The 27,998-nt window shown below is 51.2% G+C and overlaps 1 protein-coding gene across 2 annotated transcripts; it reads left to right on the forward strand.

Moving 5' to 3' along the window:
- Positions 1-792: 792 nt before the first annotated feature.
- Positions 793-27,947, forward strand: ENTPD4 (ectonucleoside triphosphate diphosphohydrolase 4). 2 transcript variants are annotated; one of them, XR_014616748.1, is made up of 13 exons: positions 793-837; positions 2,222-2,328; positions 3,075-3,266; positions 4,648-4,853; positions 7,342-7,492; positions 9,315-9,418; positions 11,061-11,120; positions 13,369-13,499; positions 16,874-17,040; positions 20,062-20,355; positions 23,269-23,354; positions 25,628-25,789; positions 27,637-27,770. XR_014616748.1 is itself a non-coding variant. In XM_084221738.1 (13 exons), the coding sequence occupies exons 2-13, from the start codon at positions 2,321-2,323 to the stop codon at positions 27,833-27,835; spliced, it is 1,779 nt and encodes a 592-aa protein (XP_084077864.1). In that variant the 5' UTR covers positions 793-837; positions 2,222-2,320; the 3' UTR covers positions 27,836-27,947. The 2 variants fall into 2 exon arrangements, 1 of the variants encoding a protein (XP_084077864.1); XM_084221738.1 differs by having other exon boundaries at positions 20,062-20,374; positions 27,637-27,947.
- The last annotated feature ends 51 nt before the right edge of the window (positions 27,948-27,998 follow it).

The following is a 27,998-nucleotide window of genomic DNA, read 5'->3' on the forward strand; positions in this document are numbered from 1 at the left end:
ACCCCAAATCCCCTCCCGGGATGGATCCCACCCCCAGCCCGGATTTCCCTGCAAATCCCCGACTTTATTCCCGTTATTTCCACCTCATCCAGGCCAGGAGAAACTTTTCCATTTCTCCTGGAGCGGGAGCAGGCGGTGCTGCCGCTCAGTGGTAAAACGCAGCAGAATTCCCCTTTTCCCCATGGAATTTCCTCCCCTTCCTTGTTTTTATTTTAATCAAAGTAATGTATTTATTCTTTAGATCTTAAATATTGATATATTTATTACAGCTGCTACAACCATTTAATACATATAGTAATATAATTCAAAATATTTGCAATAGTGATAGCTATAAATAGAATTTATTCCAAAATATTGACACACGTTTAAGTTTATTTCGAAACATTGACACTTTTGTCACTATAAATTTAATATATTTCAAAATAGTGACGCATTTATAAGTATAAATTTTATTTATTTCAAAACAGTAACACATTTGCAGCTATAAATTTAATATATTTCAAAATATTGACACATTTTTAGCTATAGATTTCATATATTTCAAGATATTGACGCAGTTATGGCTATCAATTTTATCTAGGTCTCAATTTTGGCACATTTATCGCCACAAATTCCCGTTTTTGCCGTTAACGGTGTTTTTATAGCCATTTTTGGCCGCTTTTACCGGCAGCGCTCCCGGCGTCCCTGGCCACGCCCCCTCCCCCATGGCCACGCCCCCAAGCCACGCCCCCGGGGAATCCCTTCTCGTCCCCGCCGTGACGTCAGCGCGCTTCGCGTCACGTCCGGCGGCGCACCCGGAAGTGGCGTGGGGCCGGTTGCCATGGGGCGGCCCGGGAGGTGAAGTTGGGGGAGGGAGAGAGGGGGGAGGGGAGGGGGCACCGGGACCGGGAACGGGAACCGGGATCGGGACCGCGAACGGGAATGGGAACGGGAATAGGATCGGGAACAGGACCGGGACCGGGACCGCGAACGGGAACGGAAATGGGAATGGGAATGGGATCGGGACCGGGACCGGGAATGGGAACAGGAATGGGATCGGGAACGGGACCGCGAACGGGAATGGAAATGGGAACGGGAACCGGAACAGGAATGGGATCGGGACCGGGACCGGGAATGGGAACAGGAATGGGATCGGGACCGGGAATGGAAATGGGAATGGGAACAGGAATTGGATCGGGACCGCGACCGCGAACGGGAACGGGAACGGGAATGGGATCAGGACCGGGAATGGAAATGGGGAACGGGACCCAGATCGGCACCGGGAATGGGACCGGGATCGGGAACAGGACCAGGACCGGGAATAGGATCGGGACTGGGACTGGACCGGGAATGGGAATAGGAGTGGGATGGGGAATGGGATCGGGATACGGAATCGGATCAGGAATGGGATCGGGACCGGGACTGGGACCGGGAATGGGACCGAGATCGGGAACAGGACCCGGAATGGGACCGGGATCAGGAATGGGAATGGGACCGGGATCGGGATACGGAGTCGGACCGGCTGTGGGATCGGGACCGGCAATGGGATCGTGACCGGGATGGCCGCGGGGTTCGGGGGGAGCCGAGCCGGGCCCTGCGGGGTGGTGGCGGCCGTGGGGGCTGGACCAGCTCGTTCCGCTGCACGTCCCGTCCCCGTCCCGTCCCCGTCCTTGCCCCCATCCCGTTCCCGTCCCGATCCCTCCATCCCATCCCATTCCCCATCCCGTTCCCTCCATCCCATCCCGCTGTTCCCCATCCCGATCCCTCCATCCCATCCCGCTGTTCCCTGTCCCCTCGGGCCGGGCAGGGAGGCGCAGCCCCGGCTGTGTCCCTGGGCTGGAATTCCAGCATTTCCTCGGCTCTTTGGGGTTCTGCTGGCGCTGGATCCCGGCAGGGTCCCAGAACCCCGGGGTGCTCTGAGGGAAGGACCTTAAACAGGACCTGGAATCCCATCGAGCTCCCAGCACGGCACCTGCCCGAGGGGATTCCCTGCTTCCATCCCCTCTGGAGCCCTGTTTGCCTCGGATTCCTGCATTCCTGACCCGGGATGGCCCCACATCCCAGAGGGAAGGGAAGGGAAGGGAAGGGAAGGGAAGGGAAGGGAAGGGAAGGGAAGGGAAGGGAAGGGAAGGGAAGGGAAGGGAAGGGAAGGGAAGGGAAGGGAAGGGAAGGATCCCATCCCAGCGTTTCCCAGGGATCCCCCAGGGCTGTGCAGGGGATCAGTGCCTCGGTTTTCCCTCAGGAGCAGAGCAGGGATGGCCCAGGGGAGCTCGGATGTTCCCGGTCCCTCCGAGGTCACCGGCTGAGGCTCCACAGCTCCTGCTGCTGCCCTGATCCCAAAATGGGCAGGTAAGGATCCCAGGGGAGCTGTGGGATAAACTGCAAAGGCTTTGGAGGGAAGGACAGGGAACCTGATTGGGAATTCCAGCATGGGAATGATGTCCTGAGCCCTCTCAATCCACAGCGAAATCTGTGAGTGGGCTGGGTTGGGTTGGAAGGGGCTTTAAGGATCATCCCACCCCTGCCATGGCAGGGACAGCTCCCACTGTCCCAGGGGCTCCAGCCTGGCCTTGGGCACTGCCAGGGATCCAGGGGCAGCCACAGCTCCCTGGGAATTCCATCCCAGCCCCTCCCCACCCTCCCAGCTGGGAATTCCTTCCCAATATCACATCCATCCCTGCCCTGTGGCAGTGGGAGCCATTCCCTCTGTCCCATCCCTCCATCCTTTATCCCAGGTCCCTCTCCAGCTCTCCTGGAGCCCCTTCAGGCCCTGGAGAGCTGCCCTGAGGTCCTCCCAGATTTCTCCAGGATCATCCCCAGATTTCCATTCCCTGAATCCCAAGCCAGGCTTTTCCCTCCTTCCTGGCTCTAATTTTCCTGAGATTTTGAAAGAAAGCCAGGAGATAAAAAGGAGCTCCAGCCCCAAACCCAGCAAATCCCACGGGGTCCTTCCATCCTCCTCAGCCCCACTCCCAGGGATGGGGCAGGAGTGGAAATTCCATCCCAGCCCCTCCCCTCCCTCCAGGGAGGAATTTTCCCTTTGTTTAGCGCCAAATCCGTCCCTCAACCCGCTGGTTTCTCCCTTGGGATTCCAGGATCAGCATCTCCTGCCTGCTCCCGGCCTCGTGGCACTTCAGCCTCTCTCCCGTGGGCTGTCCCCGCATCCTGAACGCGTCCCTGCGGCAGCTGCTGCTGCTGGGGGCGGCCGCGGCCGCGGCGGCGCTGCTGCTCTGCTCCCTGCTGCTGGTGCGCGGCAAGCACCGCGCCCGGGAGGCGAAATTCCACAGGTGAGAGGGGGAGAATCCATGGGAATGGAGGGAATCCATGGGGAAACAGGGAATGGGGAATGGGGGAAATGCTGCTCTGCTCCCTGCTGCTGGTGCGCGGCAAGCACCGCGCCCGGGAGGGGAAATTCCACAGGTGAGAGGGGAGGGAATTCCATGGAAACAGGGAATGGGGAAAGGGGAAACGCTGCTCTGCTCCAGGGAGGCGAAATTCCACAGGTGAGAGTGGGAGAATCCATGGGAAACAGGGAATGGGGAAAGGGGAAACGCTGCTCTGCTCCCTGCTGCTGGTGCGCGGCAAGCACCGCACCCGGGAGGCGAAATTCCACAGGTGAGAGGGGAGGGAATTCCATGGGAATGGGGAATGGGGAAAGGGGAAACGCTGCTCTGCTCCAGGGAGGCGAAATTCCACAGGTGAGAGGGAGGGAATTCCATGGGAATGGAGGGAATCCATGGGGAAACGCTGCTCTGCTCCCTGCTGCTAGTGCGCGGCAAGCACCGCGCCCGGGAGGGGAAATCCCACAGGTGAGGGGGAGGAAATTCCTTGGGAAACAGGGAATGGGGAAAGGGGAAACGCTGCTCTGCTCCCGGGAGGCGAAATTCCACAGGTGAGAGTGGGAGAATCCATGGGAAACAGGGAATGGGGAAAGGGGAAACGCTGCTCTGCTCCCTGCTGCTGGTGCGCGGGAAGCACCGCACCCGGGAGGCGAAATTCCACAGGTGAGAGGGAGGGAATTCCTTGGGAATGGAGGGAATCCATGGGGAAACGCTGCTCTGCTCCCTGCTGCTGGTCTGGGAGGGGAAATTCCACGGGTGAGAGGGGGAGAATCCATGGAAACAGGGAATGGGGAAAGGGGAAACACTGCTCTGCTCCCTGCTGCTGGTGTGCGGGAAGCACCGCGCCCGGGAGGGGAAATTCCACAGGTGAGAGGGGAGGGAATTCCATGGGGAAAGGGGAAAGGGGAAATGCTGCTCTGCTCCGAGGAGGAGAAATTCCACAGGTGAGAGGGGAGGGAATTCCATGGGAATGGGGGAAATGCTGCTCTGTTCCCTGCTGCTGGTCCTCATCAAGCACTGTGGAAATTCCACAGGTGAGAGGGAGAGAATTCCATGGGAATGGAGGGAACCCCCATTCTAAATCCCCAAAATTCTACTTTTTCACCCTGTGACAAATTCACTGTCATTCTACTCAAACCCTTGTGGCTTGTGACTCCTCACACAAAGTTGGGAATTGTTTCCATGGCTAAAATCAAAGGCACAGGTGTTTGTGACTCCGTGCCAAGGTCTCTGAGCCCCTGCCAGGGTCTGGAATTCTCCAGGGCAGCCAGAGGGATGTCCTGGGTCCTGACCCCTGGGGAGCTGCAGCCATTCCCATTGTGCCCAGGTACCTGGCCAGGGTGACGGACACGGAGGCCACGGACACGGGGAACCCCAACCTGAGCTACGGCATCGTGGTGGACTGCGGCAGCAGCGGCTCCAGGGTGTTCGTGTACTGCTGGCCCCGGCACAACGGCAACCCCAAGGACCTGCTGGACATCCAGCAGATGAGGGACAGCTCCAGGAAACCCGTGGTGATGAAAATCAAACCAGGTACTGGCAGGAACTTGGAATTTCTCCCTGATTTCCTCTCCTGACTGTGCTTCTGCACTCCAAAGTACCTGCATAAAGGAAATTTCCATGTTGTGGGTGTGGAACAACTTGAGGGGTTTTTGGGGTTGGTTTGCAGAAGTTTAAGTCTGGAATGGGGCAGGAGGGAGAGGATTTTCCATGGCACAGAAGCAGGAACCCCGTGGTGATGAAAATCCATGCAGGTACTGGGAAAAGTCAGCTCCACATGGGGATTCCTCCGTGATTTCCTCTCCTGACTCTGCTTCCTGCACTCCAAAGGGGCTGGATAAAGGAAATTTCCATGTTGTGAGTGTGGAACAACTCCAGGGGTTTTTGGGATTGGTTTGCAGGGAGTTTTGTGGAGCTTAAAGTTTGAAATAGGCAGGAGGGAGAGGTTTGTCCGTGGATAAGGCAGGTGCTGTGTTCAAGAGCTGCTGGACATCCAGCAGATGAGGGACAGCTCCAGGAAACCCGTGGTGATGAAAATCAAACCAGGTACTGGCAGGAACGTGGAATTCCTCCGGGATTTCCTCTCCTGAATGGGCTTCTGCACTCCAGAGGGGCTGGATAAAGGAAATTTCCATGTTATGAGTGTGGAACAACTCCAGGGTTTTTTGGGATTGGTTGTGGGAACTTGTATAACATAACATATAACATAACACAACACAACATAACACAACATATGACAGTATAATATATGACAATATAATGTAATATAATGTAATATAATATTATATAATATAGTACAATATATGACAACATATGACAATATAATATAATATAATATAATATAATATAATATAATATAATATAATATAATATAATATAATATAATATAATATATAATATAATATAATATAATATAATATAATATAATATAATATAATATAATATAATATAATTTATGACAATCTAATATAATATATGATAATATAATATGATATGCTATATCTTCTAGGACAATATAATATATGATCATATCATATAAAACACTGGACCAGCCTTCTGAGAGTGTGCAGTCAGACTCATCCCTCCCCCTCTACCAGCCCCCCAATCCCCCCTGTGCCCGGCATTCCCGGTGCCCCGCCGCAGCCGCTCCCTGCTGTATTGCACTAAATAGTTATTTATTTGTTATTGCACATGGGGTACATCAGGTCATGTGGATGGGTTTTCCCCCTCCCCCATCGCATGGTCTCTCCCTCACACACCCCCCTGTTATACACACCTGGTGGTCTGTCCCATGGGTACCTGTCCCTGCCCCATCCCCTTGGGTATCAAACTCCATTGCGAGGGTGCCACGCCCTTTTCTACCTGGGTGGTCGCTGTCACCAGCAGTGTCCTGTCCCCAGCCAATGAACAGGACACTCGTCCCCACGTGGAGAAGAGCGCTTCTGGTCTTTTACTTTGTCTGTGCGAGTCCGTGTGGGCCAGAGTCGGAGCCAGCCGGGTTTGGACTCACATAAAGCCCAGGAAAACCACGGATTATTGCAGGTGGCGCCCAACGTGGGGCTTGAACCCACAACCCTGAGATTAAGAGTCTCATTGCTCTACCGACTCTTCTCCACACCACCAGCAGTGTCCTGTCCCCAGCCAATGAACAGGACACTCGTCCCCACGTGGAGAAGAGCACTTCTCGTCTTTTACTTTGTCTATGTGAGTCCGTGTGGGCTGGAATCTGAGCCGGCCGGGTTTGCACTCACATAAAGCCCAGGAAAACCACGGATTATTGCAGGTGGCGCCCAACGTGGGGCTTGAACCCACGACCCTGAGATTAAGAGTCTCATGCTCTATTGACTCTTCTCCACAACACCAGCAGTGTCCTGTCCCCAGCTAATGAACAGGACGCTCGTCCCCACATGGAGCAGAGCGCTTCTTGTCTTTTACTTTGTCTATACGAGTCCATGTGGGTTGGAGTCTGAGCCAGCTGGATTTGGATTCATATAAAGCCCAGGAAAACCACGGATTATTGCAGGTGGCGCCCCACGTGGGGCTCGAACCCACGACCCTGAGATTAAGAGTCTCAGTGCTCTACCGACTCTTCTCCACACCACCAGCAGTGTCCTGTCCCCAGCCAATGAACAGGACACTCGTCCCCACGTGGAGAAGAGCGCTTCTCGTCTTTTACTTTGTCTATGTGAGTCCGTGTGGGCTGGAGTCTGAGCCAGCCGGGTTTGGACTCACATAAAGCCCAGGAAAACCACGGATTATTGCAGGTGGCGCCCAACGTGCAGCTCGAACCCACGACCCTGAGATTAAGTATGTCATGCTCTACCAAATCTTCTCCACAACAGCAGCAGTGTCCTGTCCCCAGCCAATGAACAGGACACTCGTTCCCACGTGGAGCAGAGCGCTTCTCGTCTTTTACTTTGTCTGTGCGAGTCCGTGTGGGCTGGAGTCTGAGCCAGCCGGGTTTGCACTCACACAAAGCCCAGGAGCCCGCGGGTGACTGCAGCCCCCGCTGTGTTTGCAGGGATCTCGGAGTTTGCCGGCTCTCCTGACAAGGTCAGCGATTACATCTCGCCCCTGCTGAGCTTCGCCGCCGCGCACGTGCCGCGCTCCAAGCACAAGGAGACGCCGCTGTACATCCTGTGCACGGCCGGCATGAGGATCCTGCCCGAGAGGTGAGGCCTGCGCGGGGCGGGGGCTCCAGCTGTGTCCCAGCTGTGCCTCCGGAGGGGCTGGGTGAGGGATGTGTCACTGCAGTGAGGGGGGAACAGCTCCAGGGGTTTGGGAGTGGTTTGCAGGAGGTTTGAGGCTGGAATGGGGAAGGAGGGAGAGATTTTCCAGCAGCAGAAAAGTCGTTGTGATGAAAGTCAAACGAGGTACTGGGAGAAACATGGAATTCCTCCCTGATTTCCTCTCCTGACTGTGCTTCCTGCACTCCAGAGGGGCCGGGTGAAGGATATGTCCCTGGAGTGAGGGGGGAACACCTCCAGGGTTTTTGGGATTGGTTTGCAGGAGGTTTGAGGCTGGAATGGGGCAGGAGGGAGAGGATCCATGGGACAGGATGGGAATCAATCCATGTGCTGGGAAAAGTCAGCTCCATGTGGAAATTCTTTCATGATTTCCTCTCCTAACTCTGCTTCCTGCACTCCAGAGGGGCTGGATAAAGGAAATTTCCAGGTTGAGTCACAAATGGGGCAGGAGGGAGAGGATTTTCCATGGGACAGCAGCAGGAAACTCGTTGTGATGAAAATCAAGCCAGGGTACTGGGAGAAACATGGAATTTCTCCATGATTTCCTGTCCTGACTGTGCTTCCTGCACTCCAGAGGGGCTGGGTGAGGGACATGTCCCTGGAGTGAGGGGGGAACAACTCCAGGTTTTTGGGATTGGTTTGCAGGAGGCTTGAGGCTGGAATGGGGCAGGAGGGAGAGGATTTTCCACAGGACAGCAGCAGGAAACTCATTGTGATGAAAGTCAAGCCAGGGTACTGGGAGAAACATGGAATTTCTGCCTTATTTCCTCTCCTGACTGTGCTTCCTGCACTGCAGAGGGGCTGGATAATGGAAATTTCCATGTTGTGAGTGTGGAAGAGCTCGAGGGTTTTTTGGGATTGGTTTGCAGGAGTTTAAGTCACAAATGGGGCAGGAGGGAGAGGATCCATGGGACAGGATGGGAATCAATCCATGTGCTGGGAAAAGCCAGCTCCATGTGGGAATTCCTCCCTGATTTCCTCTCCTGACTGTGCTCCTGCCCTCCAGAGGGGCTGGGTGAGGGACACGTCCCTGGAGTGAGGGGGGAACAGCTCCAGGTTTTTGGGATTGGTTTGCAGGAGTTTAAGTCACAAACAGGGCAAGAGGGAGAGGATCCATGGGACAGGATGGGAATCAATCCATGTGCTGGGAAAAGCCAGCTCCACGTGGGAATTCCTCCAGGATTTCCTCTCCTGACTCTGCTTCCTGCGCTCCAGAGGGGCTGAATAAAGGAAATTTCCAGGTGGAACCGCTCCAGGTTCCTTTGGGATTGGTTTGCAGGGAATTTTTAAGTCTGGAATGGGGCAGGAGGGAGAGGATTTTTCATTGGACAGAAACAGGAAACTCATTGTGATGAAAGTCAAACAAGGTGCTGGGAGAAACATGGAATTTCTGCCTTATTTCCTCTCCTGGCTGTGCTTCCTGCACTCCAAAGTGGCTGGATAAAGGAAATTTCCATGTTGTGGGTGTGGAACAACTCCAAGGTTTTTTGGGATTGGTTTGTAGGGAATTTTTAAGACTGGAATGGGGCAGGAGGGAGAGGATCCATGGGACAGGAACAGGAAAAGGTGGTGATGAGAATCAATCCAGGCACTGGAAAAGCCAGCTCCACGTGGGAATTCCTCCAGGATTTCCTCTCCTAACTCTGCTTCCTGCACTGCAGAGGGGCTGAATAAAGGAAATTTCCAGCATGGAACAGCTCCAGGTTCCTTTGGGATTGGTTTTAACCGTTTTTGTGGAATTTTGCAGCCAGCAGAAAGCCATCCTGGAGGATCTGCTCACCGACATCCCCGTGCACTTCGATTTCCTCTTCTCTGACTCCCACGCTGAGGTGATTTCTGGGAAGCAGGAAGGTAGGTGGGCCTTGGCAAGGTGGCTGGGAAATATTTGGCATTTCCAAGGGGAAATTTGGGATATTTTTTATTGGTTTTTCAAATCCTGCTTTTCTTGAGAGCCTTCGTTCCTCAGGAGGGGAATATTCCTTTGTTCCTCTGGAATATTCCTTTGTTCCTCTGGAATATTCCTTTGTTCCTCTTGAATATTCCTTTGTTCCTCTGGAGCTCCTGATGGGCCAAATCTTTGCTGATGATCCCTGAAAATTTACTGGAATTGAATCTGGAAGATATTTGGGATTCCCAAGGACAGATTTGGGGTGTTTTTATTGCTTTTTCAAATCCTGCTTTCCTTGAGAGCCTTTGTTCCTCTGGAATATTCCTTTGTTCCTCTGGAATATTCCTTTGTTCCTCTGGAGTCTGAGGATGATGGAAGTTCCTGATTGGCCAAATCTTTGCTGATTATCCCTGAAAATTTATTGGAATTGAATCTGGAAAATATTTGGGATTTCCAAGGGAATACTTGGAGTGTTTTGGTTGCTTTTTCAAATCTCCATTGGCCAAATGTTTGCTGATTATCCCTGAAAATTTACTGGAATTCAATCTGGAAAATATTTGGGATTTCCTCTAATGGAATTGAACCTGGAAAATATTTGGGATTTCCAATGGATGCTTTGGGGTATTTTTACTGGTTTTTCAAATCCTGCTTTACTTGAGAGCCTTTGTTCCTCAGGAGATCTGGAGTGTGAGATCTGGAGCTCCTGATGGGCCAAATGTTTGCTGATTATCCCTGAAAATTTAATGGAATTTAATCTAGAAAATATTTAGGAATTCCAAGGGAAGATTTGGGGTATTTTTAATTGGTTTTTCAAATCCTGCTTTCCTTGAGAGCCTTCATTCCTCAGGAGAGGAATATTCCTTTGTTCCCCAGGAATATTCCTTTGTTCCTCTGGAATATTCCTTTGTTCCTCTGGAATATTCCTTTTTTCCCCTGGCCTCTTGATGGGCCAAATCTTCGCTGATTATCCCTGAAAAATTATCTGGAATTGGATCTGAAAAATATTTGGGATTTCCTTTAATGGAACTGAATCTGGAAAATATTTGGGATTTCCAAGGGATGCTTTGGGGTATTTTTTTGTTGCTGGAAAATATTTAGGAATTCCAAGGGAAGATTTGGGGTGGTTTTGTTGCTTTTTCAAATCCTGATTGGCCAAATCTTTGCTGATTATCCCTGAAAATTTAATGGCACTGAATCCATTTCCTCTCGAGGGAGGGGAAGGATAAATCGCAACATTCCTGATGGAAGGAACTTTGCAGGATCAGATGATTTGGAAAGCAAAGCCTTAAAATTCCTTTAAAATTTCATTTCCTTCAATTCTTCCTTGAATTTTACACATCAGAGTGTCTTTAATTCATTCAGCCAGGAATTTTGTCATGGCACTGACCTGGGAGAGGAGAAAATCATCAGGAATTCCTGATGGAATTAATGATTTCCCAGGAATGTTTAACTTCCACAATTTTATAAAACAAAAACGAGCAATAACAGAGCTGAACTCCCACAGAAAAAGAAAGAAATTAAAATGTTTCCATCTGCTTTCAAGTCCACAATCCAGCTATTCCTGACATTCCTGGAATTCCAGATCTGGTTCTTTCCCACCTGCAGGAGTCTATGCTTGGATTGGGATCAACTTTGTCCTCGGAAGATTTGAGCACACGGATGATGGTGAGGATGGGAGGGGGGCTGGGGGCTCCAGGGGTGATTGGCCAGCCAGATGTTGGGAGGCAGTTCCAGATGTTGGGATGCAATTCCAGCCAGATGTTGGGAGGCAGTTCCAGCCATAGGAGTTGCATTTCCAGATGTTGGGATGCAGTTCCAGATGTTGGGATGCAGTTCCAGCCAGATGTTGGGATGCAGTTCCAGCTGTGGGAGTTTCACTTCCAGATGTTGGGATGCAGTTCCAGATGTTGGGATGCAGTTCCAGCCGTGGGAGTTGCATTTCCAGATGTTGGGATGCAGTCCCAGCTGTGAGAATTGCACTTCCAGATGTTGGGATGCAGTCCCAGCTGTGGGAGTTGCACTTCCAGATGTTGGGATGCAGTCCCAGCTGTGGGAATTGCACTTCCAGATGTTAGGATGCAGTTCCAGCCATGGGAGTTGCACTTCCAGATGTTAGGATGCAGTTCCAGCCATGGGAGTTTCACTTCCAGATGTTAGGATGCAGTTCCAGCTGTGGGTGTTGCCCTCCCAGATGTTGGGATGCAGTTCCAGATGTTGGGATGCAGTTCCAGCCAGATGTTGGCAGCTGCTGCAGGGGTTGGGTTGGCTCCACTCCCACCTGAACCTTTAACAGCCACGAGCAGCAGCTCCTCTGGGCCCTCCCTGGCTGGATCCCCAGGAGTTTTCCCAGTTTCCCATGGATTTTTCCCAGTTTCCCATGGATTTTTCCCAGTTTCCCACGGATTTTTCCCAGTTTCCCATGGATTTTTCCCAGTTTCCCACCGATTTTTCCCAGTTTCCCACCGATTTTTCCCGTGTTTTACCCAGAGGACAAGGCAGTGGTGAAGGTGCAGATCCCAGGAATCAAGTGCAGTGATTTTTCCCAGTTCCCCACTGATTTTTCCCCATTTCCCATGGATTTTTCCCTATTTCCCAGTGATTTTTCCCGTGTTTTCCCAGAGGATGAGGCCATAGTGGAGGTGCAGGTCCTGGGCAGTGAGCACAGGAATTTTTCCCTATTTCCCTTTGATTTTTCCCATTTTCCCAGTGATTTTTCCCGTGTTTTCCCAGAGGACGAGGCTGTGGTGGAGGTGCAGGTCCTGGGCAGTGAGCACAGGGGTTTTTCCCTATTTCCCACTGATTTTTCCCATTTTTCCATGGATGTTTCCCATTTTCCCATGGATGTTTCTGTGTTTCCCAGAGGAGGAGACCGTGGTGGAGGTGCAGGTCCCGGGCAGTGAGCACAGGGATTTTTCCCATGGATTTTTCCCTGTATCCCATTGATTTTTTTGTGTTTTCCCAGAGGATGAGGCCATGGTAGAGGTGCAGGTCCCGGGCAGCACAGGGGTTTTTTCCTATTTCCCATTGATTTTTCCCATTTTCCCACTGATTTTTCCCATGTTTTCCCAGAGGATGAGGCTGTGGTAGAGGTGCAGGTCCCGGGCAGCGAGCACAGGGATTTTTCCCATGGATTTTTCCCATTTTCCCATGGATTTTTCCCGTGTTTTCCCAGAGGACGAGGCTGTGGTGGAGGTGCAGGTCCTGGGCAGTGAGCACAGGGGTTTTTCCCTATTTCCCACTGATTTTTCCCATTTTCCCATGGATGTTTCTGTGTTTCCCAGAGGATGAGGCTGTGGTGGAGGTGCAGGTCCCGGGCAGTGAGCACAGGGATTTTTCCCATGGATTTTTCCCTGTATCCCATTGATTTTTTTGTGTTTTCCCAGAGGATCAGGCCGTGGTGGAGGTGCAGGTCCCAGGCAGTGTGTGCAGGGATTTTTTCCCATTTTCCCATGGATTTTTCCCTGTATCCCATGGATTTTTCCCATGTTTTCCCAGAGGAGGAGGCCGTGGTGGAGGTGCAGGTCCTGGGCAGTGAGCACAGGGATTTTTCCCATGGATTTTTCCCATTTTCCCATGGATGTTTCCCCTGTTTTCCCAGAGGAGGAGGCCGTGGTGGAGGTGCCGGTCCTGGGCAGCGAGCACAGGGATTTTTCCCATGGATTTTTCCCATTTTCCCATGGATTTTTCCCATGTTTTCCCAGAGGACGAGGCCGTGGTGGAGGTGCAGGTCCTGGGATGTGAGCACAGGGATTTTTCCCATGGATTTTTCCCTGTATCCCAGTGATTTTTCCCCTGTTTTCCCAGAGGAGGAGGCCGTGGTGGAGGTGCAGGTCCCGGGCAGCGAGCACAGGGATTTTTCCCATTTTCCCATGGATTTTTCCCATTTTCCCATGGATGTTTCTGTGTTTCCCAGAGGAGGAGGCCGTGGTGGAGGTGCAGGTCCCGGGCAGCGAGCACCACGATCCCGTTTTCCGCAAGAGAACCGTGGGGATCCTGGACATGGGCGGGGTCTCCACGCAGATCGCCTTCGAGGTGCCCCCGAGTGTAAGCCTCGCCTCACCTCCCCTCTCCTGCCATCCCCCAGCAATTCCCCTTCCCTCAGGGCTCATTTCAACACCTTCTCCTTTCTTTCCCACCCTTTGGAATCCTCCATCCCATCTCATTCCCAAAAGAATTTGTTTTTTTTCATTTTTTCATTCCCATCGCTCAAATCTTGCATTAATCCTTAATTTTTAATCTTTCTGGACAATTTAAAATCCCTTACGTTCCAAAGTTTGCATCTTGGGGCTTAAAACCCACAAATTCCTGGTGGTTCCTATAAAAAACCTTCCATAAAAATGACTTTTCCCTGTAATTTTTGGGAGAAATAGAATTGGCAGTTTTAAATGTCACAGAGTTGCTTTGTCCCAAACTGAACATAAATTGCTGCAATTCCACTGAGTTCTGGAGCAATTCCTGAGTTTTTCAAGCTGAACTTCCCATGAAATTAATTGAGAATTGTCTAAAGGAAAACCAGCATGAAATCCCCATGTTTGGCTCTGTTCTAATGATGGATAAATTGAGTTTTTAAATCCTGTGGAATGATGTTTCCATAATTAATTAATTCCTCTCTTTTAATTAACAGAGGGTGTAAGAAATGGTTTGGAATTATTAAAATCTGAACATTCAGCTCCAGAGCAGATCCAGTCAAATATCAGCTGGGAAAACAGGAATGAAAATTCCTGCCTGTGGGGGGGTTTTATCTGAGCATAAATGGATATAAAATGGGAATTTTGGAAATGGAATCTGGGGGGAAAGTGCAGCACTGAATTCAGCAGCCACAATCCACATTTTTCCATGGGAGATGAAAATTCCAGGCTCCACAGAAGCAATTCCTGGGCTTTGCAGGGCCAGGGATCTGAAATTCCCAAGATTTTGCTGTCCCTGTGATCATTCCCAAGGAAAACTCCTCAGTTCTGCTCTCCAGATAAAATAATCTTGGATTTTCCAAATAAAATGGGAGAGATGATGATTCCCAAGGAAAACTCCTCAGTTCTGCTCTTCCTATGAAATAATCATGGATTTTCCAAATAAAATGGGGGAGATGATGATTCCCAAGGAAAATTCCTTTTTCTTTTTGCTCTCCCTGTGAAATAATCCTGGTCTTTTGAACAAAAATATGGGAGAGATGATGATTCCCAAGGAAAATCCCTCAATTTTGCTCTCCCTCTGAAATAATCTTGGATTTTCCAAATAAAATGGGAGAGATGATGATTGCCAAGGAAAACTCCTCAGTTCTGCTCTCCAGATAAAATAATCTTGGATTTTCCAAATAAAATGGAAGAGATGTTCATTCCCAAGGAAAATCCCTTTTTGTTTTTGCTCTCCCTATGAAATAATCCTGGTCTTTTGAACAAAAATATGGGAGAGATGATGATTCCCAAGGAAAATCCCCCAATTCTGCTCTCCCTATGAAATAATCTTGGATTTTCCAAACCATGTGGGAGGTGATGATCCCTGAGGAAAGCTCCTGGAATATTTGGATTCTGAAGGGCTGGGAAGCGCTGGGGAAGCTGCCCAGGGCAGGGTGGAGCTCTCATTCCTGGGAATATCCAAACCCATGGGTGTGGCTCTTCAGGATTCCTGGATTGGTGATCTTCAAGAGCTTTTCCAGCTAGAACACTTCCATGGTGCTGTGGGAACATCCAAAAATCCTGGGAATACCAAAAACACCACAGAGGTGGCTCTTCAGGACTGTTGGATCTTTGTGATCTTCAAGGTCTTTCCCAAGCAGAACAGTTCCAGGGTGGGGAGGAGATGGGTGAAGTTGGAGGTGTCCAAGACATCCCAAAAAATTCATTTTGGGATCAGGACCATCCCAGTGATCCCTGATTTTGCAGGATCAGGATGCAGCAAGCACAGACAGGAAAGCATTAAAGAGATGGGTGAAATTAAAGGGTGTCCAAAATATCCCAAAAAATTCATTTTTAAATCAGAACCATCCCAGTGACCCCTGATTTTGCTGCTGCTGGAGGAGGTGTCCAAAACATCCCAAAAAATTAATTTTTAAATCAGGACCATGGCAGTGACCCCTGAGTTTGCTGCTGCAGGAGGAGGTGTCCAAGACATCCCAAAAAATTCGTTTTTAAATCAGAACCATCCCAATGATCCCTGACTTTGCTGCTGCAGGAGGAGGTGTCCAGGACACCCCAAAACATTCATTTTGGGGTCAGGACCATGGCTGTGACCCCTGACTTTGCTGCTGCAGGAGGAGGTGTCCAGGACACCCCAAAACATTCCTTTTGGGGTCAGGACCATCCCAATGATCCCAGATTTTGCTGCTGCAGGAGGAGGTGTCCAAGACATCCCAAAAAATTAATTTTTAAATCAGGACCATGGCAGTGACCCTGATTTTGCTGCAGCAGGAGGAGGTGTCCCAAACACCCCAAAGCATTCCTTTTGGGATCAGGACCATGGCAGTGACGCTGACTTTGCTGCTGCAGGAGGAGGTGTCCCAGACACCCCAAAGCATTCATTTTTAAATCAGGACCATCCCCTGACCCCTGACTTTGCTGCTGCAGGAGGAGGTGTCCCAGACATTCCATAAAATTCCTTTTGGGATCAGGACCATCCCCTGACCCCTGATTTTGCTGCTGCAGGAGGAGGTGGCTAAAATATCCCAAAAAATTCATTTTGGGATCAGGACCATGGCAGTGATCCCTGATTTTGCTGCTGCCAGAGGAGATATCCAAGACACCCCAAAGCATTCATTTTTAAATCAGGACCATCCCAATGATCCTTGACTTTGCTGCAGCAGGAGGAGGTGTCCAGGACACCCCAAAACATTCCTGTTGGGATCAGGACCATCCCCTGACCCCTGACTTTGCTGCTGCAAGAGGAGGTGTCCAGGACACCCCAAAGCATTCCTGTTGGGATCAGGACCATCCCCTGACCCCTGAGTTTGCTGCTGCAGGAGGAGGTGTCCAAGACACCCCAAAGCATTCCTTTTGGGATCAGGACCATCCCCTGACCCCTGAGTTTGCTGCTGCAGGAGGAGGTGTCCCAAACACCCCAAAGCATTCCTTTTGGGATCAGGACCATGGCTGTGACCCCTGACTTTGCTGCTGCAAGAGGAGGTGTCCCAGACATTCCATAAAATTCCTTTTGGGATCAGGAGCATCCCCTGACCCCTGACTTGCTGCTGCAGGAGGAGGTGTCCCAGACACCCCAAACATTCCTTTTGGGATCAGGAGCATCCCCTGACCCCTGAGTTTGCCGCTGCAGGAGGAGGTGTCCAGGACACCCTAAAGCATTCATTTTTAAATCAGGACCATCCCCTGACCCCTGAGTTTGCTGCTGCAAGAGGAGGTGTCCAGGACACCCCAAAGCATTCCTTTTGGGATCAGGAGCATCCCCTGACCCCTGACTTGCCGCTGCAGGAGGAGGTGGCCAAGGGGCTGCTGGCCGAGGTGAACCTGGGCTGTGACGCTCACCAGACGGAGCACGTGTACCGCCTGTACGTGGCCACCTTCCTGGGCTTCGGCGGCAACGCCGCGCGCCGGCGCTACGAGGAGAGCCTGCTGGGCAGCGACCCCGTCAGGAACAGGTACCAGCTCCTGGAAAGGTGGGATGAGCCTGGGAGATGGGTGGGGAGGGAATCTGGGGTGGAGAGAGGGATTCCTGCTCAGGACCTGGGGTCAGAGTGAAGTTTAGGTTGGGTTTGTGGAAGGAATTCCCAGTGTGAGGGTGGTGAAGGGATGGGATGGGATGGGATGGGATGGGATGGGATGGGATGGGATGGGATGGGATGGGATGGGATGGGATGGGATGGGATGGGATTCCCAGAGAAGCTGTGGCTGCTCCATCCCTGGAAGTGTCCAGGGTCAGCTTGGAGCAGCCAGGGAGGCAGCCCTGGAAGGGTGGGAATGATCCTGGATGTTGTGGGGAGCGATCATGGCACTTCCAGTGTGGGAAGAGAAAATCTGGGAGGTGGAGAGGGATTCCTGCTCAGGAACTGGGGTTAAATTGAAGTTCAGGTTGGGTTTATGGAAGGAATTCCCAATATGAGGGTGGTGAAGGGGATGGGATGGAATTGCCAGAGGAGCTGAGACTGCTCCATGCCTGGAAGTGTCCAGGGTCAGCTTGGAGAAGCCTGGGGTGGATGTCCTGGAAAGGTGGGAATGATCCTGAGTGTTGTGTGGACAGATCATGGCACTTCCAGTGTGGGAAGGGAAAATCTGGGAGGTGGAGAGGGATTCCTGCTCGGGACCTGGGGTCAGACTGAAGTTTAGGTTGGGTTTATGGAAGGAATTCCCAGTATGAGGGTGGTGAAGGGGATGGGATGGAATGGGATGGCATTCCCAGAGAAGCTGTGGCTGCTCCATCCCTGGAAGTGTCCAGGGTCAGCTTGGAGCAGCCTGGGGTGGAGGTCCTGGAAAGGTGGGAATGAGCCCGGGAGCTGTGTGGGGAGGGAAATCTGGGGGTGGAGAGGGATTCCTGCTCTGGAACTGGGGTTAAAATGAGGTTTAGGTTGGGTTTGTGGAAGGGATTCCCAGTGTGAGGGTGGTGATGGGATGGGATGGGATGGGATGGGATGGGATGGGATGGGATGGGATGGGATGGGATGGGATGGGATGGGATGGGATGGGATTCCCAGAGAAGCTGTGGCTGCTCCATCCCTGGAAGTGTCCAGGGTCAGCTTGGAGCAGCCAGGGAGGCAGCCCTGGAAGGGTGGGAATGATCCTGGATGTTGTGGGGAGCGATCATGGCACTTCCAGTGTGGGAAGGGAAAATCTGGGAGGTGGAGAGGGATTCCTGCTCAGGAACTGGGGTTAAATTGAAGTTCAGGTTTGGTTTATGGAAGGAATTCCCAATATGAGGGTGGTGAAGGGGATGGGATGGAATTGCCAGAGGAGCTGAGACTCCTCCATCCCTGGAAGTGTCCAGGGTCAGCTTGGAGAAGCCTGGGGTGGATGTCCTGGAAAGGTGGGAATGATCCTGAGTGTTGTGTGGACAGATCATGGCACTTCCAGTGTGGGAAGGGAAAATCTGGGAGGTGGAGAGGGATTCCTGCTCAGGACCTGGGGTCAGACTGAAGTTTAGGTTGGGTTTATGGAAGGAATTCCCAGTATGAGGGTGGTGAAGGGGATGGGATGGCATTCCCAGAGAAGCTGTGGCTGCTTCATCCCTGGAAGTGTCCAGGGTCAGCTTGGAGCAGCCTGGGATGGAGGTCCTGGAAAGGTGGGAATGAGCCCGGGAGCTGTGTGGGGAGGGAAATCTGGGGGTGGAGAGGGATTCCTGCTCTGGAACTGGGGTTAAAATGAGGTTTAGGTTGGGTTTATGGAAGGGATTCCCAGTGTGAGGGTGGTGAAAGGGATGGGATGGGATGGGATGGGATGGGATGGGATGGGATGGGATGGGATGGGATGGGATGGGATGGGATGGGATGGGATGGGATGGGATGGAATTGCCAGAGAAGCTGTGGCTGCTCCATCCCTGAAGGTGTCCAGGACCAGCTTGGAGCAGCCTGGGATGGTAGGAGGTGGCCCTGGAAAGGTGGGAATGATCCTGGATGTTGTGTGGAGAGATCACGGCATGTCTGGTGTGGGAAGGGAAAATCTGGGAGGTGCAGAGGGATTCCTGCTCTGGAACTGGAGTAATGGGGTCAGCTGAAAAACGGGGAATTTAAGCTGGGCCTTGCTGAGCTCACTCTGCTCCCCAGGCTGCTGGGCAGGCTGAGCTGGGCCTTGCTGAGCTGGGCCTAGCTGGTCGGTCTCCCCAGGCAGGCTGGGCTGAGCCGGGCCTTGCTGAGCCGGGCCTTGCTGATCTCGCAGGCAGGCCTTGCTGAGCCGGGCCTTGCTGAGCCAGGCCTTGCTGAGCCGGGCCTTGCTGAGCTGGGCCTTGTTGATCTCTCCCAGGCGGGCCATGCTGAGCCGGGCCGTGCTGAGCCAGGCCTTGCTGAGCCGGGCCTTGCTAAGCCGGGCTTTGCTGATCTCTCCCAGGCCAGCTGGGCTGAGCCGAGCCTTGCTGAGCTGGGCCTTGCTGAGCCGGGCCTAGCTGAGCTGGGCCTAGCTGATCTCTCACAGGCAGGCCTTGCTGAGCTGGGCCTTGCTGAGCCGGGCCTAGCTGAGCCGGGCCTTGCTGATCTCTCGCAGGCAGGCCGGGCTGAGCCGGGCCTTGCTGATCCGGGCCTTGCTGAGCCAGGCCTAGCTGAGCCGGGCCTTGCTGATCTCTCGCAGGCAGGCCGGGCTGAGCTGGGCCTTGCTGAGCCTGGCCTTGCTGAGCCGGGCCTAGCTGATCTCTCGCAGGCAGGCTGGGCTGAGCCGGGCCTTGCTGATCCGGGCCTTGCTGAGCCAGGCCTAGCTGAGCCGGGCCTTGCTGATCTCTTGCAGGCAGGCCGGGCTGAGCTGGGCCTTGCTGAGCCTGGCCTTGCTGAGCCGGGCCTAGCTGATCTCTCGCAGGCAGGCTGGGCTGAGCAGGCCTTGCTGAGCCTGGCCTTGCTGAGCCTGGCCTAGCTGATCTCTCGCAGGCAGGCTGGGCTGAGCTGGGCCTTGCTGAGCTGGGCCTTGCTGAGCCTGGCCTTGCTGAGCCGGGCCTAGCTGAGCCGGGCCTCGCTGATCTCTCGCAGGCAGGCCGGGCTCAGCCCGCAGGCGCCGCTCCCGGACCCGTGCCTGCCGCGGGACGCGCCGGACGAGCTGCGGCACCGGGGGCTGCGGCTGCACCTGCGCGGCACCGGCGACTTCCAGCTGTGCCGGGAGCGGCTGCGGCCGCTGCTGAACCGCACCGAGGGCAGCCGCGGCTCCCTGAACGGCGTCTGGCAGCCGCCCCTGCGCCTGCAGGGCAGCGAGTTCTACGGCTTCTCCGAGTTCTACTACTGCACCGAGGACGTGCTGCGCATGGGCGGCGACTACAGCGCCGCCAGGTTCGCCAAAGCCGCACAGGTGGGAACGGGAGCGGGGCTGGCTCACAACGGCTCCCACAGGGGTTTGTTCCCAAAGTCCCGCAGGAAAACGTTGCCTGAAGAGATCCCACATCCATAATTTCACTAAAGTTTCACAGGTGAAAGAGAAAAGATCAATTTCTAATCTATAACATCCACAAGGATTTTGTTCCCAAAATGCCGCAGGAAAACATTGCCTGAAGAGATCCTAAATTCACAATTTCACTAAAGCTGCACTGGTGAAAAAAGGGATCCATTCCTAATTTAGAACATCCTCAAGGATTTTGTTCACAAAGTCCTGCAGCAAAACGTTGCATGAAGAGATCCTAAAATCATAATTTCACTGAAGTTTCACAGGTGGAAGAAAAGGGATCCATTCCTAATTTCGAACATCCTCAGAGGTTTGGTTCCCAAAGTCCTGCAGGAAAATGTTGCCTGAAGAGATCCTAAATTCACAATTTCACTAAAGTTTCAATTTCTAATCTATAAAAAAGATCAATTTCTAATCTATAACATCCACAAGGATTTTGTTCCCAAAGTCCTGCAGCAAAACGTTGCCTGAAGAGATCCTAAAATCATAATTTCACTAAAGTTTCACAGGTGAAAAAAAGGATCAGTTCCTAATTTAGAACATCCTCAAGGATTTTGTTCCCAAAGTCGTGCAGGAAAACGTTGCCTGAAGAGATCCTAAAATCATAATTTCACTGAAGTTTCATAGGTGAAAGAAAAGGGATCCATTCCTGATTTAGAACATCCACAGGGATTTGGTTCCCAAAGTCATGAAGCAAAGCATTGCCTGAAGAGATCCCACATCCATAATTTCACTAAAGTTTCACAGGTGAAAAAAGGGATCCATTCCTAATTTAGGGCATCCTCAAGGGTTTTGTTCCCAAAGTCCTGCGGCAAAACGTTGCCTGAAGAGATCCCACATTCATAAATTCACTGGAGCTGCACAGGTGAAAGAAAAGGGACCCATTCGTAATTTAGAACATCTCTCCACAAGGATTTTATTCCCAAAGTTCTGCAGCAAAACTTTGCCTTAAGAAATCCCAAATTCATAAATTCCCTAAAGCTGCACGGGTGAAAAAAGGGATCCATTCCTGATTTAGAACATCCACAAATCTCTGCAGCAAATCTCTTTGTGTGGATCAAAATATTCCCACAAAATTTGGGATCCTGGATATTCCCAAAGAGTTTAATATTAATTCCACCCCAAATTCCAACTGTGGATCAAAATATTCCCACAAAAGTTGGGATTTTCCTTACTGGATTTCCCAGAGTTGAACATTAATTCCACCCCAAATTCCAAATGTGGGCCGAAATATTCCCATGAAATTTGGGATCTTGGATATTCCCCAAGAGTTTAATATTAATTCGACCCCAAATTCCAAGAGTTGAACGTTATTTCCACCCCAAATTCCAAATGTGGATCAAAATATTCCCATGAAATGTGGTATCCTGGATATTCCCAGAGTGTTTGACATTAATTCCACCCCAGATGCCAAATGCGGATTAAAATATTCCCATTAAATTTGGGATTTTCCTTATTGGATATTCCCAAAGAGTTTAACATTAATTCCACCCTAGATTCCAAGAGTTTAACATTAATCCCACCCCAAATTCCAAGTGTGGATCAAAATTTTCCCACAAAAGTTGGGATTTTCCTTCCTGGATATTCCCAGAGAGATGAAAATTAATTCCACCCCAAATTCCAAATGTGGATTAAAATATTCCCATTAAATTTGGGACTTCCCTTGTTGTATATTCCCAAAGAGTTTAACATTAATTCCACCCCAAATTCCAAGTGTGGATTAAAATATTCCCATTAAATTTGGGATTTTCCTTATTGGATATTCCCAAAGAGTTTAACATTAATTCCACCCCAGATTCCAAGAGTTGAAGTTTGATTCCACCCCAAATTCCAAGTGTGAATCAAAATACTCCCACAAAATTTGGGATTTTCTTTCCTGGATATTCCCAGAGAGATGAACATTAATTCCACCCCAAATTCCAACTGTGGATTAAAATATTCCCATTAAATTTGGGACTTTCCTTATTGGATATTCCCAAAGAGTTTAACATTAATTCCACCCCAAATTCCAGGAGTTTAACTTTGATTCCACCCCAAATTCCAAATGTGGATTAAAATATTCCCATGAAATTTGGGGTTTTCCTTACTGGATATTCCCAAAGAGTTTAACATTAATTCCCCCCCAGATTCCAAGAGTTGAAGTTTGATTCCACCCCAAATTCCAAGTGTGGATCAAAATACTCCCACAAAATTTGGGATTTTCCTTCCTGGATATTCCCAGAGAGATGAACATTAATTCCACCCCAAATTCCAACTGTGGATTAAAATATTCCCATTAAATTTGGGACTTTCCGTATTGGATATTCCCAAAGAGTTTAACATTAATTCCACCCCAAATTCCAGGAGTTTAACTTTGATTCCACCCCAAATTCCAAATGTGGATTAAAATATTCCCATGAAATTTGGGGTTTTCCTTGCTGGATATTCCCAGAGAGTTTAACGTTAATTCCACCCCAAATTCCAGGAGTTTAACGTTAATTCCACCCCAGACTCCAAGAGTTGAGCTTTGATTCCATCCCAAATTCCAAGTGTGAATCAAAATATTCCCATGAAATTTGGGATCCTGAATATTCCCAGAGAGTTTAACGTTAATCCCACCCCAGATTCCAAGAGTTGAGCTTTGATTCCACCCCAAATTCCAAGTCTGGATCAAAACCCTCCCACACAATCTGGGATTTCCCTTCCTGGCAGTACAAGCTGCTGTTATTTTTGCTTTCTGACGTTCCAGATGTTTTTCCCCTGGTGGGATTTTCCCTCTCCAGGCAGGAGCAGTGCTGCTCATTCCCTTTTCCCTGTTTTTGCAGGATTACTGTGCCACCAGGTGGGCGGTGCTGCGGGAGCGCTTCGAGCGCGGCCTCTACGCGCCCCACGCCGATCTGCACCGGCTCAAGTGAGCGGGGCTGGGGCTTAGGCTTGGCTTAGGCTTGGCTTAGGCTTGGGATTTGTCCAGAACTTCCTCCTGCCAGGGCCTGTCCGTTTGGTGCATCGCTGGAAGTGGGAAAAAACTTGGAAAGACCCGAAAATTGTGAAAAAATCCCTTGGAAAAGCTGAGAATTCCAGATTTAATTGTGTCCCATAGTTATAATGCTGAGCCTATCTGAGCTGAGCTTATCCCATTCTCCCTGACTGATCTCACCCAGAGCTACCAGGGCCTTCATGGGATCACTGGAAGTGGAAAAAAAAACGTGGAAAAGCTGAGAATTCCATGTTTAATTCTGCCCCATAGTTGTTGTAATGCTGAGCTTATCTCAGCTGAGCTTATCCCATTCTCCCTGACTGATCCCAGTGTTCCTGACTGATCCCACCCAGAATTCCATGGCCTTTCCATTTCATGGGATCACTGGAAGTGGGAAAAAAAATTGGAAATGACCAAAAAATTGTGAAAAAATCCCTTGGAAAAGCTGAGAATTCCAGATTTAGTTGTGCACCCTGGGTGCTGGAATGCTGAGCTGAGCTTAACCCGCTCTCCCTGACTGATCCCAGTGTTCCTGACTGATCCCACCCAGAACTGCCAGGGCCTTCAGGGGGTCACTGGAAGTGGGAAAAAAATGTGGAAAAGCTGAGAATTCCATGTTTAATTCTGCCCCATAGTTGTTGTAATGCTGGGCTTATCTGAGCTGAGCTTATCCCATTCTCCCTGACTGATCCCAATGTTCCTGGTCCCACTATTGGCTGATCCCAATGTCTCTGACTGATGCCAGTGTCCTTAAGTGATCCCAGTGTTCCTGACTGATCCCACCCAGAATTCCCAAGGCCTTTCCATTTCATGGGATCACTGGAAGTGGGAAAAAAACTTGGGAAAGACCCAAAAATTGTGAAAAAATCCCTTGGAAAAGGCTGAGAAATCCAGATTTAATTGTGTCCCACGGTCGCTGGAATGCTGAGCTGAGCTTAACCCGCTCTCCCTGACTGATCCCAGTGTTCTGACTGATCCCACTGTTCCTGCCTGATCCCACTGTCCTTGACTGATCCCACGTTTCCTGGCTGACCCCACTGTCCCTGATCCCATTTCCCTGGCTGACCCCACTGTCCCTGATCCCATTTCTCCTGACTGATCCCACTTTTCCTGCCTGATCCTGTTATCCCTGATCCCATTTCTCCTGGCTGACCCCCCATTTCCTGGCTGATCCCACATTTCCCGGTTGATCCCACTGTCCCTAATCCCATTTCTCCTGGCTGACCCCACTTTCCCTGATCCCATTTCTCCTGGCTGACCCCCCTGTCCCTGATCCCATTTCTCCTGGCTAACCCCACATTTCCTGGCTGATCCCATTTCTCCTGGCTAACCTCACATTTCCTGGCTGATCCCATTTCTCCTGGATGACCCCACATTTCCTGGCTGACCCCCCCTGTCCCTGATCCCATTTCCTGGCTGATCCCACGTTTCCTGCCTGATCCCACATTTCCTGCTTGATCCCACTGTCCCTAATCCCATTTCTCCTGGCTGATCCCACATTTCCTGCTTGATCCCACTGTCCCTGACCCCACATTTCCTGGCTGACCCCACTGTCCCTGATCCCATTTCTCCTGGCTGATCCCATTTCTCCTGGCTGACCCCACATTTCCTGTCTGATCCCACTGTCCCTAATCCCATTTCCTGGCTGACCCCCCTGTCCCTGATCCCATTTCTCCTTGCTGATCCCATTTCTCCTGGCTAACCCCACATTTCCTGGCTGATCCCATTTCTCCTGGCTGATCCCATAGTCCCTGATCCCATTTCCTGGCTGACCCCACTGTCCCTAATCCCATTTCCTGGCTGATCCCACTGTCCCTGATCCCAGTTCTCCTGGCTGATCCCACTGTTCCTGGCTGATCCCACTGTCCTTGACTCATCCCACGTTTCCTGACTGTCCCTGATCCCATTTCCTGGCTGACCCCACTGTCCCTGATCCCATTTCTCCTGGCTGACCCCATTTCCTGGCTGATCCCACTGTTCCTGGCTGACCCCCCTGTCCCTGATCCCATTTCCTGGCTGACCCCCCTGTCCCTGATCCCATTTCCTGGCTGACCCCACATTTCCTGGCTGACCCCACATTTCCTGGCTGATCCCATGTCCTGGCTGACCCCACTGTCCCTGATCCCATTTCCTGGCTGATCCCACTGTTCCTGGCTGACCCCACTGTCCCTGATCCCATTTCCTGGCTGACCCCACTCTCTCCCCAGGTTCCAGTGCTTTAAGTCCGCCTGGATGTTCGAGGTTTTCCACCGGGGCTTTTCCTTCCCGGAGAGCTACGGGAGCCTGAAGACGGCGCTGCAGGTCTACGACAAGGAGGTGCAGTGGACGCTGGGGGCCATCCTCTACCGCACCCGCTTCCTGCCCCTCAGGTACCCGAGCCAGGGGGGCTCTGGGAGGGGAGTCTGGGGTGGGAAGGGGTGCACATCCCTCAAATTGGGGTTTTCAGAGCCTCGGCCCCAAAACGGGCTCGGATTCCCGCCCTGAGCACAGTTGGAGGTGGAATTTTGCCTCCAAAGCGTGGCTGTTATCCCTGTGCTTTTTTCTGGGGACATCCTCTCAAAAATCTGGGAAAAGCCTTTGGGAGAGGATTTGGGGGATGGGAATTTGTGCTTTTTAGAGCCTCAGCTTGAGCTTTTTAGATCCTGTTCCCCAAAACGGGCTCGGATTCCTGCCCTGAGCCAGGTTGGAAGTGAAATTTTGCCTCCAAAGCGTGGCTGTTGTCTCCCTGCTCTTTTGCAGGGACATCCTCTCAAAAATCTGGGAAAAGCCTTTGGGAGAGGATGGGAATTTATGCTTTTTAGAGCTTCAGCTTGTGGTTTTTAGAGCCTCAGCTTGAGCTTTTTTTAGAGCTTATTCCACCAAACGAGCTCTGATTCCCACCAAGCTGGCAGTGGAGCTTTGCCTCTAAGACGTGGCCATGGTCCTTCTGCTCTTTTCCTCTCAAAAATGTGGGAAAAGCCTTTGGGAGGGGAATTTTGGGATGGGAATTTGTCCTTTTTAGCCTCAACTTGTGCTTTTTAGAGCTTATTCCACCCAATGAGCTCTGATTCCCGCCAAGCTGGAAGCAGAACTTTGCCTCTAAGACATGGCCATGGTCCCCCTGCTCTTTTCCAGGGACATCCTCTCAAAAATCTGGGAAAAGCCTTTGGGAGGGGAATTTTGGGATGGGAATTTGTCCTTTTTAGCCTCAACTTGTGCTTTTTAGACCTTATTCCACCCAATGAGCTCTGATTCCCACCAAGCTGGAAGCAGAACTTTGCCTCTAAGACATGGCCATGGTCCCCCTGCTCTTTTCCAGGGACATCCTCTCAAAAATCTGGGAAAAGCCTTTGGGAGAGGATTTTGAGGATGGGAATTTGTGCTTTTAGAGCCTCAGCTTGTGGTTTTTTTAGAGCTTATTCCACCAACAAGCCCTGCTTCCCACCAAGCTGGCAGTGGAGCTTTGCCTCTAAGACATGGCCATTGTCCCTCTGCTCTTTTCCTCTCAAAAATGTGGGAAAAGCCTTTGGGAGGGGAATTTTGGGATGGGAATTTGTGCTTTTTAGAGCCTCAACTTGAGCTTTTTAGACCTTATTCCACCAAACGAGCTCTGATTCCCACCAAGCTGGAAGCAGAACTTTGCCTCCAAGCCGTGCCCGTTGTCCCTCTGCTCTTTTCCAGGGACATCCTCTCAAAAATCTGGGAAAAGCCTTTGGGAGGGGATTTGGGGGATGGGAATTTGTGCTTTTTAGAACCTCAACTTGAGCTTTATAGATCCTGTTCCCCAAAACGAGCTCAGATTCCTGCCCTGAGCCCGGTTGGAAGCAGAATTTTGCCTCCAACACGTGGCTGCTGTCCCCCAGCTCTTTTCCAGGGACATCCTCTCAAAAATCTGGGAAAAGCCTTTAGGAGAGGATTTTGAGGATGGGAATTTGTGCTTTTTAGAGCCTCAGCTTGAGCTTTTTAGACCTTATTCCACCCAATGAGCTCTGATTCCCACCAAGCTGGAAGCAGAACTTTGCCTCCGAGCCGTGCCCATTGTCCCTCTGCACTTTTCCTCTCAAAAATCTGGGAAAAGCCTTTGGGAGAGGATTTAGGGGATGGGAATTTGTGCTTTTTAGAGCCTCAACTTGTGGTTTTTAGATCTTATTCCACCCAACAAGCCCTGATTCCCACCAAGCTGGCAGTGGAATTTTTGCCTCCAAGCCGTGCCCGTTGTCCCTCTGCTCCTTTCCAGGGACATCCAGCAGGAGAATTTCCGTGGGATTCACTCTCACTGGAGGAGCTTCTCCTTTGTCTACAACCACTACCTGTTCCTGGCCTGCTTCCTGGTGGTGCTGCTCTCCATCCTGCTCTACCTGCTCCGCCTGCGCCGCATCCACCGCCGGCTGCTGCGGCTCCAGGAGGGGCTGCCCGCGCAGAAAATCCCGGGATAGGCTCCAGGCTGAGGGATCATCCCCACACACACGCAGAAAAAAGCCATTTTTGCCTCAGGGTTCCTCCTTTTTTTGCTCCCTTTTGAGTTTGGGAATTCCAGGCAGGCTTGGGAGTTCCAGGGGAATGGGGTGGGGTGAGGGAAAAATGCCAAAAAAAAGAAAA

This window comes from Fringilla coelebs, assembly GCF_963513975.1.
Source record: "Fringilla coelebs genome assembly, chromosome: 26".
In the NCBI taxonomy this organism is placed as follows: domain Eukaryota; kingdom Metazoa; phylum Chordata; class Aves; order Passeriformes; family Fringillidae; genus Fringilla; species Fringilla coelebs.